At 47.6% G+C, this 11,626-nt stretch overlaps 1 protein-coding gene across 1 annotated transcript; it reads left to right on the top strand.

Moving 5' to 3' along the window:
• Positions 1 to 5,531: 5,531 nt before the first annotated feature.
• On the top strand, positions 5,532 to 9,754 carry lig4 (ligase IV, DNA, ATP-dependent). The gene is made up of 3 exons (XM_084004079.1): positions 5,532 to 5,630; positions 6,239 to 8,312; positions 8,397 to 9,754. Exons 2-3 carry the CDS (start codon positions 6,247 to 6,249, stop codon positions 9,055 to 9,057), a joined length of 2,727 nt encoding a protein of 908 aa, XP_083860205.1. The 5' UTR covers positions 5,532 to 5,630; positions 6,239 to 6,246; the 3' UTR covers positions 9,058 to 9,754.
• The last annotated feature ends 1,872 nt before the right edge of the window (positions 9,755 to 11,626 follow it).

Genomic DNA, 11,626 nt, shown 5'->3' with positions numbered 1-11,626 from the left:
GCAGGAGTCGGAAAGCAGGCTCAATCCCATTAGTGGGGAATAGTAAGTGCCTATAGGAATCATCGTTCAGCGGCACAACAACACCCCTCCGAGGCGAGTTCACACGCGGGGCATGTTTGCGTGTGCGGCGGCGGCCGAGTAAATCACCCGTCAAACATGCCAGCCGCGGGGCTGAAGCTTACAGAGCAGGGCAGAGGTGGAGACACACACTCAGAGAGGGGCTTAGTGGCGGGCGGTGGCACGCAAAGATGCTGTACCCAACAAAATAAAAAACCCTCCAGAGGAGGATACTTAACAGATGAGCAGTTGTGGAAACAAGCGGCGCCACCTTTGGGTGCACCAAGGTGTCCCAGAAACATAAACGCTAGGTTATTGGTATTAATGGCGAGTGTGCTGTAAACAGAGCGTGACCTTTTCGGTGTGTGTCTCGTGCTAACATGACTAAATTGGACACGCCTGTGTGTGTTATGAGTAAAGTTTTTTTTTCCAACAAAACATTTACTAGTGTCCTACTTGGGGGAAAGCCAGCTGGGAGGTCAACGGGCTTTCTTATTGTGATGGAAACAGCAAACTGTTTTCTGATACGTAGCAATTCGCACTATAGCCTTTACAGGTGAACTTAATTTGACCTTCTATGAACTTTTGAATGTCCAACTGTTCAATGTTTCAGAAATTTAAACAGCTTGAGATGAGGAAATCACCATTGAATGCTTCTACTTTAATGCCCTACTTTCATTGTATAATATCACTGTAGCATTTCACCCGGAAGCCAAATATCCCTAATTTTATGAATAATGCTCTCTGCAAATACACCAGACTCCATTGAGAAAAACAGTTCTTTTACAGTGTCGTAAAAAACACTTCATTCAAAGTCAAGAGACACAAAATAATTCTCACCAAACCTGTCTTAGTTATTATTTCCTCTGTTCAAACCACCAACTCTGGTTTGGCCAAAATAAATTAGATGTTTAATTATCTATATCTAACATTTACTACATGTATTTAGCAAAAGTGATCCTGCCGATTTTATCAACTGTTCCAATCATCAAAAAGCAAAAATAGCACACAGTAACATTCAGTATACATTAGCGCCTCTGCTTATGTTAGCTTCTCAGCTAATGTTAGCTCCACGGGTCTTTAGGGAACCAGTATCACTATTACACAATGTTTGACCATAAAAACGCTGTTTGGGGTTTCCGATAACGGTGAGGGAAGGTGAGCTCTATCAGTCATCGAGTTCAATGCAAACACTTAGCGGGAAACAACAGATAACAGTCCCAATGTTCCAAACACACCGTGATCTATAAGTTGTCCTTACTGGCAGATGGGCGTGGTGATGTAAATGCCGAAGCTGCATGTTTCAGGTAGCCAAAGGTCTGTGTGACCTCTTCTACACTCTCATCCTGTAAAAGTAAAGATATACAGGGAGAATATCCTGAATTGAATGGGATTTAAACGTCATTTCATCCTATATTACATACTATTATGAAGCTAAGCATAAGCGGAACGGGTATATTTCTCATTCAAATACTCGATGGTTAGGAACTCATTTGGGTAGAAATATACACAGTAGCACGCTATATTTGTTTAGTCGACAGGTGAGTCCGGTTTACACATGACAACGAGCTAATTGACAAACCAATGACTCATTCATGTTTCAACTGTCAAATACAGGTAAGCCAAGACACACAAAACGCATATAAAATGACAACAAAGGAGGCCTGAGAATGGAGCCCTGAGGCACACCACACAAAGAAACGTAGTTCCCACTGGAGGCTACGCATTTTCCTTTTTGACCTGTAAGAGGATCAATCGCAGACCCGGATGTTTACGGGAATACATGGCGACGGCTCGATCGGTGGTGTCAGAAATAGCACTTAAATTTCAAATCGGGCAAAATGGACAAACGCCAATCTGGTCAGCGGAAAGAAGCTTGAGAGCGTGTGTGCCGTTAAGCCGACACCTCTTTCCACTGACAAAGTCCACGATGCTGATAATGGATCCAACAACATGGTTTTAAACCAGCCTAATTAGCCCCAATGCCACCTTGCAATTGACACTAATTTAACTTGCCGCAGTCTGAACGTCGCGTTCGCCTTAATGCGTTAAAATACGTTTTCTGATGGCTAAATTCAACGGACTTATGTCATGACAATTTGACTAGTCTCGATGTAGCGTTGGTTGGAAAACCTCCATCTGGACGATGCTAACATCAGCCTACCTGGTCCACTTTTGCTTCTTTTCTTAGATGCCCATAATCTAACCCTATGACCTTCTTTGTGAGTCCATCTGCTTCGCCTGACTGCTGTTATCTCATGCTTTAGCCCGCACCAAGGCCGAGTCCAGGTCACGGCAAGGCCGCTTTGGGCTGACCTCTCGACCCCTTCTGCTATTATGCCACACGACGTAACCTGGCAAGGCCGCCGCACAGGTCAGCTGGCCGTCCAGACGGACTGATGAAAACGGAGAAGGGATTTTATCGGAAATTCAATTTCATAACAGAGCTGTTATGACACAGCGGGAGAGAGAGACGGGTAGATTCAACAGGGGAAGGGGAAAAAACAGAGAGATCGCAGTATGGAATGGCAGCGATGTGTGAAGCCGATTGAGTTTAGTGGAAGGTCACAGGGTGCAGTCTGGCTCGACCTGCCAGCTGCAGTAAAAAAAAAAAAGAGCACAATATTTTGTGAACAAGATCTCCCTGTCCTCACCTCGCCTGACATTTGCGTAAGATTATGTGGTGAGGAGTTCAATCATGCCTGGAGGCGGCGGCGACGCATCAGAGGCGGCTTTGGCAAACGTACAGAGGTTGTTGTTTATAAAACAACTGCTGGGAAAAAATAATAATAAAACCCGCACGAGGCGTCCTATAAAAGGGTACATACTGTACCGGAGACACGATCAAATGCGTACACTGTATTTGTGTCTGATGGTTTTGTATGTCAGCTTTAGCCTCCGGGGCCCCCATCTGCAGCTGGCGTGCGGATCCCGTATATACATGCCATACTTAATTTTACAGCATGCTACGCTTGGTTGAGTGAAGTTACGTTTATGATGCCCGGAGGGGAAATTCAGGTGGAGTGCAGTTGGTGGAGAAAACATAAGAAACCATTAAAAAAAATGAGATTAGCAGAAAGAATAAGAGAATACTAACATATTTTAAAGATAAAATATTGCTACGTTAAACGTGTGCAATTTGAATTGTACGCTGTTATGGTGTAAAAGCCCCTAGTCAAAAAAACTCCTACATTTCCCATAATGCAATTCAATACATTACACATTCCCTGCCTGGTTAAACACCTTCTCTATTAGAGAAGTAGAACTCATGATACAGTTGTTTACAACTAAACTGATAATTAGTGGACTGTCCCTTTAAGAGTCTTTCTGGCTTCATCATCTCTTTTACCTGCCTGTGTCGTCATCCCCATCCCCATCGTTATTTAACGGTAATGCTTTTGGCACACGTGTAAGCGAGCAGCGGGGGGCCGGGGAAGTGTTTACGAGCGTCTCCGCGGCCGCGCATCAACCGACAAGTCACCCTGAACGGGGAGGCTGACGCACCGCTTAATCATCCGCCATGTCGAGAGGGGATTTGAGCTCTATTACTCTGCCCGCTTCTCCCTCTCTCTTCACCCGCTGCGCCTCCATGCCAAAGTCTCACTCAGTCCTACACCAGCACACTCCGAACACCCCCTCCTCCTCCTCCCTCTCAGTCCCAGCGCGAGCTGATGCATGCCACGGAAGCAGTGACGTCAGTTGTTTACTCTCTTGTAGGCTCGTTGCAGTGCAGCAGCGCGTCCAGCAGGGCTTATGTAACTCCCCTGCCTGCTGCATGACAGCAAGACAGGGGGTTTACTGCAGTGTGCGTGTGTGTGTGTGTGTGTGCGTGTGCGTGTGCGTGTGTGTGTAGGGGGGGTTATGCTGCAGCCTGCACGGCATCACCCACCCCCCACCCGAGCACAGGTGCTTGCTGTACACACTAAGCAGCCATCTTTTCCTGCACTGCTGGAGCACATCTTAGCTCCCCGCTGCGCTCCCCACACATATCCCAGGATCCTCCACGGCAGCAGCAGCAGCAGCAGCAGCAGCAGACAGGTAAACAACCCTGGCTGGTGTGCGACTCAGGGCTCAAGTGCCCCGCAGCCCCTCATGCACAGACTCAGGTCGCCCCCTGTTGGCAGCAGGAAACAATGACACTAAATGTAGGTGTTTTTGTTTTGGAGGCGTCACTTTGGTTGAATGAGCTATGTTTAGAATAGAAAAAGGAGAATATTAAATATGCTGTTTCTATGTATGCATGTATGTATTTTTCATATCTTTTATGTGTAGTGTCCCTTTCAGTACTGAAGATAAATGAGCAGTGCTTTAGTGATCCCTGTGGGGACATCCCCCCCTACACACACACACACAGGTCAAAGGTTAGAGTCATTGATCGGGGAGGAGATTCACTGTTTTGCTCAAAGCTATACAGAAGCTGCCATCCAAATAACTAATTAAACTGCATGAAAATGATTGACGTTGGTGCCAACTTGAGACAATTTCAAACGGGAACAAGACATCACTGGCATGATTTTTGTAATACTTTCGAGGCGATGGCTTGTACTTGGCCTTACACCAGCTGCCACCTAATGTTGTGACTGTCAAAACAGGTCTATAATGGAAACAAAGCACTGGGCTAAAAGCCATGAAGCTGTTATCCAAACATGAGGAAACAACAAATGGGTTTGAGCGGCCGTTAATGAGTGAATCCACAACATGTCAGCACAGTGGGGGGAAAAACCCTGTCATGGATGTATACGCTTATAACACGCTTGTTTTGTCCACAATTAACAGCTGCTTCGTGGCTCACAATGAGTTTTTGTTGGCCCAAGAACCTAAAAAACATAATCATTTTCTCCTTAAATAAGCTGAGGATGTTATTAGATTTATTATAAATCATCAGCTGATAATTGTCAAGGTTGTGTCACTGCATTAATGGCCAATCATCACAGTATCAACACCAATTAAACTGTGATCCAAATATGTCTTATAATCATTGTGGTGAAGGGAAACGCCTTCTTGTGGTGAACAATTATGCATTCCTATCTGTTTTTTTTTACTAACAGTTTACTACTGGCTGACACACATGGTGGTAAACAACCTCAGTGGCTGCACCTTCTCAGCACTGCAGCGTCTCAGTGTCGCCCTCTGCCGGTGAAAGGAAGATCACGTCTACAGGGAATTTACACGTGTAAATTCTGTTTTAATCATAAGAAAAACGTCACATTTTGCATTGATACAATATTTAAAAAATAAACATTCTAAATACAGCACAATAGGTATGAAACAGGCTCTAAGCTGAAATATTAATAATACGATAAATATTAAGACATTTCATATTAAATATACAAAAAGCAATGCATCCAAAGTGAGACATTTGAGCTTCACAGCACTAAAATTGAATAATTGGATGTTTAAGTTTAAAAAAACAGGTCAACATTGTAGGACAACACAAATGTTCCGCTCTTGTTTCCAGGGGAACGTTTTCCTCGCCGGTCCCTGTTTTTAACAACCCGGAAGTGTTCAACGTGTAGATCACGGCGAGACGCCTGGCGTTGACTACCTCGAATTTGGAGGATAAAAAGAGCAAGGTAACACTAAAATGTGACGTGTTTCATTATTGTGTCGGTAAGTGACGTTACTACGACTCAAACTAACGCGGAGAACTCCCGCTTTTAGCGGTTTTCAGAATGAAAGCGCGACGGAAGTTAAACGCTTGGTTCCTTCACGTTTTGTTGCGTGGGAACGGAATATCACAATAAGTTCCCATGAAAAAATGCAAAATTACTGTAAATGTTGCCTTATTTGTCGGCAAATGCCCGTAACATATCCGAATAGACACCCCTGTACAACACGGAAGTCAGACGACAACATAAGCTTTTATTTTGAAAATGAGCTAACCGGAGGTTTCACGTAAATACATTTAAACGTTTATTAGTAGCTAATAACCTCTAATACTGACTTTATACTTTTCACCATCCTTAGTTAAACTATTTTTTATATATATATTTTTTTTATTTCAACAAAGAGAGAGAAAAATGTATTCATAAAAAAGGTATAAATGCTATAATTTGGTCTATATTCTTAACTTAAAGAAAGAATAATGCCCTCAAAATTGAATGTGATTATTTTTCTGTCGGTTGACTAATTCATTCATATATTGGAATAAAAAGATAATAATCTTTGACATCAATTACAGATTTCAGCATGGCTGCAACTTCCGGAAACGATGCCACAGCTCAGCTGTTTGTTGCTGCTCGGGTTCCTTTCCATCATCTTTGTACCACTTTAGAGAAAATCCAGAAGTCCAAACTCCGGCGTCTGGAAAAATCCAAGATCCTCGGGGATTTCATTGAGTCGTGGAGGAAGTTCCACTCTGTCATCCACAAAAAAAACCCCGGCACAACGGACTCTTTCTTCTCGGCTATGCGCCTCATTGTCCCGTCTTTTGAGCGAGAGCGTATGGCGTACGGCATCAAGGAGAGCATGTTGGCTAAACTCTATATTGACGTATTGGGCCTCCCGAAGAACGGCACGGAAGCCAATAAACTGTTGAACTACCGCGCTCCGACTACATCCCAAGGGGAAGCTGGCGACTTCGCCGGCATGGCGTACTTTGTGCTGAAGAAACGCTGCACCAGCCAAGGAAACCTCAGCATCAAAGAAGTCAACGACTTCCTGGACTCCGTCGCCATCAACAACGCGAGCAAGAAGAAGGATCTGGTGAAGAAGAGTCTGCTGCACCTCATCACCCAGAGCTCGGCTCTGGAGCAAAAGTGGCTCATCAGGATGATCCTGAAGGACATGAAGCTCGGGGTCAGCAAGGAAACCGTCCTCCAAGTGTTCCACCCGGACGCCGCCGAGCTCTACAACGTCAACACGGACCTGAACAAGGTGTGCCAGCAGCTCCACAACCCCTCCGTGTCCTTGAGCGAAGTCTCCATCGGACTCTTCTCCGCTTTCAAGCCTATGTTGGCGGCCGTGGCGAACATCCGCAACGTGGAGAAGCAGATGGGGAACAGCCCTTTTTACATCCAGACCAAGCTGGACGGCGAGCGCATCCAGCTGCACAAAGACGGCGACGTGTACAAGTACTTCACCAGGAACGCCTTCGAATACACGCAGCAGTTCGGCGGCTCGCCGCTGCAGGGCTCGCTGACGCCGTACATCCACAACGTGTTCAAGAGCCACGTGGTCAACTGCATCCTCGACGGCGAGATGATGGCGTACAACCCCACCACGGGGGCGTTCATGCAGAAGGGGAGCAAATTCGACATCAAGAGGCTCGTGGACGACTCGGAGTTGCAGACGTGCTTCTGCGTGTTCGACGTGCTGCTGGTCAACGACCGGAAGCTGGGCAGGGAAACGCTGGAAAAGCGTTTGGAGACCCTCCAGACCGTCTTTACGCAGGTCAAGGGGCGGATGCACCTGGTGCCGAAGGTGGACGCCAGAACCATGCAGGACGTGGTGGACGCCCTGAACAACGCCATCGACAGCAGAGAAGAAGGCATCGTGGTGAAGGACCCGTCGTCCATCTACAAGCCCGACAAACGGGGGGAGGGCTGGCTGAAAATAAAGCCAGAATATGTGGACGGCTTGATGGACGAGCTGGACCTGCTGATCGTCGGAGGTTACTGGGGGACAGGCAGACGGGGCGGGATGATGTCACACTTCTTATGCGCTGTTGCCGAGGCGCCAAAGCCTGGCGAGAAACCCACCGTTTTCCACACGCTGTGCCGCATCGGCTCCGGCTACACCATGAAGGAGTTGTACGACCTCGGGTTGAAGCTGGCCAAGCACTGGAAGGTGTATCGGAAGAACGACCCGCCGGCGTCCATCCTCTGCGCGACGGAGAAACCGGAGGTCTACATCGAACCCCGCAACTCCGTCATCATCCAGGTCCGGGCGGCGGAGATCGTCGGGAGCGACATGTACAAAACCAACTGCACACTGCGCTTCCCGAGGATCGAGAAGATCCGCGAGGACAAGGAGTGGCACCAGTGCACCACCCTGGCGGAGCTGGATCAGTACCGCGGCAGGGCGTCGGGGAAGCTCGCCTCGCGCCACCTTCACATCGACGGCGACGAGCCGCTGAAGAAGAAGCGCAAGCTGCCGGCCAAACCCAAGAAGGTGGCCGGGGTGGTCGACCACTTCAAGCCCCAGGACCTCTCGGGGGTTGCCAAGGAGACGGATATGTTCGAGGACGTGGAGTTCTGCGTGCTGAACGGCACAGGGAATCACCCCAAGGCCGAGCTGGAAAAGGGCGTGGCCAGGTAATTATATGAGTGTTTTATAATCACTTTTATTGCTCATGAGCTCAACTTTTCATCCATAACGCGCTGTCATCTTCCCGTCAGGTGCGGCGGCGTCGTGGTCCAGAACCCGGGGCGGGACACGTACTGCGTGATCGCCGGCGTGGAGAACATGCGCGTGAAGAACATGGTGTCGTCCGACCAGCACGACGTGGTGTGGGCCGCCTGGCTGCTGGAGTGCCTGGGCCGGAAGGAGGTGGTGCCGTGGCAACCGCGCCACATGATCCACATGTCGCCCTCCACCAGGGAGCACTTCGCCAAGGAGTACGACGAATACGGCGACAGCTACTTCGCCGACACGGACGAGCAGCAGCTGAGGGAGGTGTTCGGGCGGATCGGCGAGGCGGCGGCGGCGAACGCCGGCCAGGTGGAGCAGCGCTACGGCTGGGAGGACCTTCCCACCAGCATGTTCAGACCCTGTAAGGTTTACCCAGACAGATACGCCCACATAGGAGACGCTCACAGCGCCATACCCGCGTCCTGTCTGGAAATCAGGGCTCTGGAGCTCCGCTACCACGGAGGGACGGTGACCCAGAAGTTGGAGGAGGGAGTCTCTCACGTCATTATCGCCGAGGAAACGAGACTCCCGGCACTGAGGAGTCTGAGACGCGGCTTTGGGAAGAAGTTTAAGATTGTGAGAGACTCGTGGGTGACTGATTCGATCAAAGCAGGGTATCTGATGGACGACGCTGGCTACTTAGTCTGAAGAGTCTGGCGATGGGATTTGAAACCACGCTGATCTGTGCAGGGATGTTGCTTCTCAGGGGTTTCATGCAAACTTGATGAGTTTTACTTCCTGTGTTCTTAATGAGCGATTAAAGCCGCCGTTATTAGTTTTTAAATGAATAGGCGTCAGAAGGCAATGATTGGTTTTCCAATCCTCAAAAGTTGGAATTGAATTGTGAAGGAGACGTACGGAGGCCGAGTTATTGCCCCCCCTCCCTCGCAAAGCGTCTACCTGAGCTGCTGCTAATATGTTTCGTGGGAAGGAAAAGGAGGGTCTGCCACTTGAACAAATTGAGGCGTTTCATTTTAAAAGCGCCGTTCAATTCCTGGGAGTATAAAGGTAACTGTGGACTGATATGAAGTCCACCATAAAAGTCTAAAATAGCCCTGCTCGGGTTTTTCAATTTGGTACTGCACTTTCATAAAATCTGTGGACTCCAATGGATGAAATCAAAGCAGCAGAGGCAGAAATATGCTGACTTTTAGTCCCTATAATGAACCCCAAAAACACTGAATCCCCCATGATGCAACTGGATAATGTCTTTCATTAGACCTCCCTGCCTCCTTGTGTGTAATTTGAGGCATAAAATGGGGATTATTGTAGCTCTCCTTGTGATACGTGCCTTTTTCATGCTTTTATTTCTGCGGGTGTCGCGCTAATAAATTTCCTGAATTGCTGCCTGTGACGGGAGTCTTGTTTTGGTCGCCGGCTTAAAAACACAACGTCTGCGTGAAGTGATGGCCTTTGCCTCGCCGGCAGAGAGAGAAACCCGGTTGAGCTCAAGGCCATCCGACAAAGACGCGGCCGTGTTGTTCCTGTCTTCAGAAATGTCACCGACACGCCGTTGGGACTCGCTGATATGTTATAACCTTCATTACCATCGCCTCCAGGGTGCAGGTGGCTGCCTGTGGTGTCCTGGGCATTGTTGTGCGTAAATGCCGCATGAATACATTTTCAAAATAAAAGGGACGAGGTACCTGTTCTCAATCACGCGGCGTGAATAATGTCTCTCATTGGCGTTGCTCCCTGTAGGGTTTGTGATGTTGCTGAACAAATTAATTAAAATGACCCTTTTGTCATAAGAAGAAATCTTTATTGCTGGTTTAAGGAAAGTGTGCACTCTGTCGCCCATCGCCCACTCTGGACTATTTCCAGGTGATGCGGAGTGAGTGTTTGCCTGACAGGCCTTAATTAGAGGGACTCAACTAGTGCTTATTCCAGCGTGGCTTTGTGTCACGCGTTGCATTGCTGCTGGTCTTGAAAAGCCTCGACTGCTGGTCCTCGCCGGAGCAGATTATCAGTCTAGAGGTGAAAACAGCCCCTGAAAGCGAGCGTTGCAAAAATACCTCACCCTAATGGGATAAATGCCCTAATTAGGACGGCGCCGGCGAGCAGGCTGGTTGGGAAGCGGACCCAGCAACTGAGGGGGGGAAAAAAATAAACGAGCTCCTGTTGAGACCACACGGAGGTTTGCAGGGGAGGTTTCTCTGCAGCAATTAGCCCGGCCCGCCCTCGATGAAGAAATGCAATCAAAACAGCAGAGGCTCAAGCTCCATCTTATATAATCTGTCACCACGTTCATAAAAATCAAATATTTTCGAGTGACTTCTCTTCTCGACTTTGCTAACTTTGCAACCAGATGAGTCGCCCCCTGATGGCCAGTAGAGAGAATGCAAGTTTAAGTGTTGCCCCTTGAGGGTTCTGACGAAACAATTGTGTTTTTCCCACCTTCCAGGCAGCCGCTGGCTGTTCTTCTGCAGAGGCTTGAGAGCGGCTCGAGTAAACACCGTGTCTGTTTTAATTGTTGCCACAGTTGTCTCGGAGCGCTGATGGAGTTTTAAGCGCTCATTGATTTAGCCGTCTGCATTTCATTACAGCGCAGCAATGACACAAGTTGAGGAAAAATAAGCACCGCTCGCTGTGATGGATTATGTACACCATGAGTCTTGGCAGGTGGATTTTTCATAATGTGTATATAGAAATAAATGAGAGCAAGTGGTCAGCTGGGAAAACACATTCTGATATCGACAACACAACAGTAGCCTGTGCTTTTGACACAAGCACACTTTAAAACGACTAAAACATGCAAACGCATTGGTATTTTTTGCACAATTAAACTGCACATACCCAAAAAACTAACTAACTTATCTTATCTGGAGCTAAAACCAGGTGAGTACCAACCTTTCTGACTGCTAAACTGTAAAGACAAACGGAACACAGGCTATGATAAAGTCTTTTAATGTACATTTTCAAAATAAAATAATCACAGCATTCACACTGCACGTTTCATTGCTCCTTATTTTGTGGGCAGCTGCATGCTTATAAGTTTCGTGTTTTTATTTTTATTTTTTTATTTATTTTGTGCTATATAGCTAAGTGGCTGAGATGGTATTTATTTTGGACGCTGACATCACACGCTTTAATTTTGAAAGTCGCTGTTTCGACGTTCCCGGTGATGTTTTAGCGGGCTCTCTCTGGCTTGACGCACCTTGGTACCGAGGGACGCGGCGACTGCGATGCGCGCGCATAACGTCAGAGCTGGAGGAGT

This window comes from Eutrigla gurnardus, assembly GCF_963514095.1.
Source record: "Eutrigla gurnardus genome assembly, chromosome: 24".
NCBI classification, from domain to species: domain Eukaryota; kingdom Metazoa; phylum Chordata; class Actinopteri; order Perciformes; family Triglidae; genus Eutrigla; species Eutrigla gurnardus.
The sequence above is the reverse complement of the archived record's forward strand: the minus strand, read 5'-3'. Positions and strand labels throughout refer to the sequence as shown.

Coding starts and splice junctions, on each gene's coding strand:
- lig4 (XM_084004079.1), top strand. CDS start 6,247: ATGGCTGCAACTTCCGGAAACGATGCCACAGCTCAGCTGTTTGTTGCT. Junction 8,313..8,396: donor CTGGAAAAGGGCGTGGCCAG/GTAATTATATGA, acceptor TCTTCCCGTCAG/GTGCGGCGGCGTCGTGGTCC.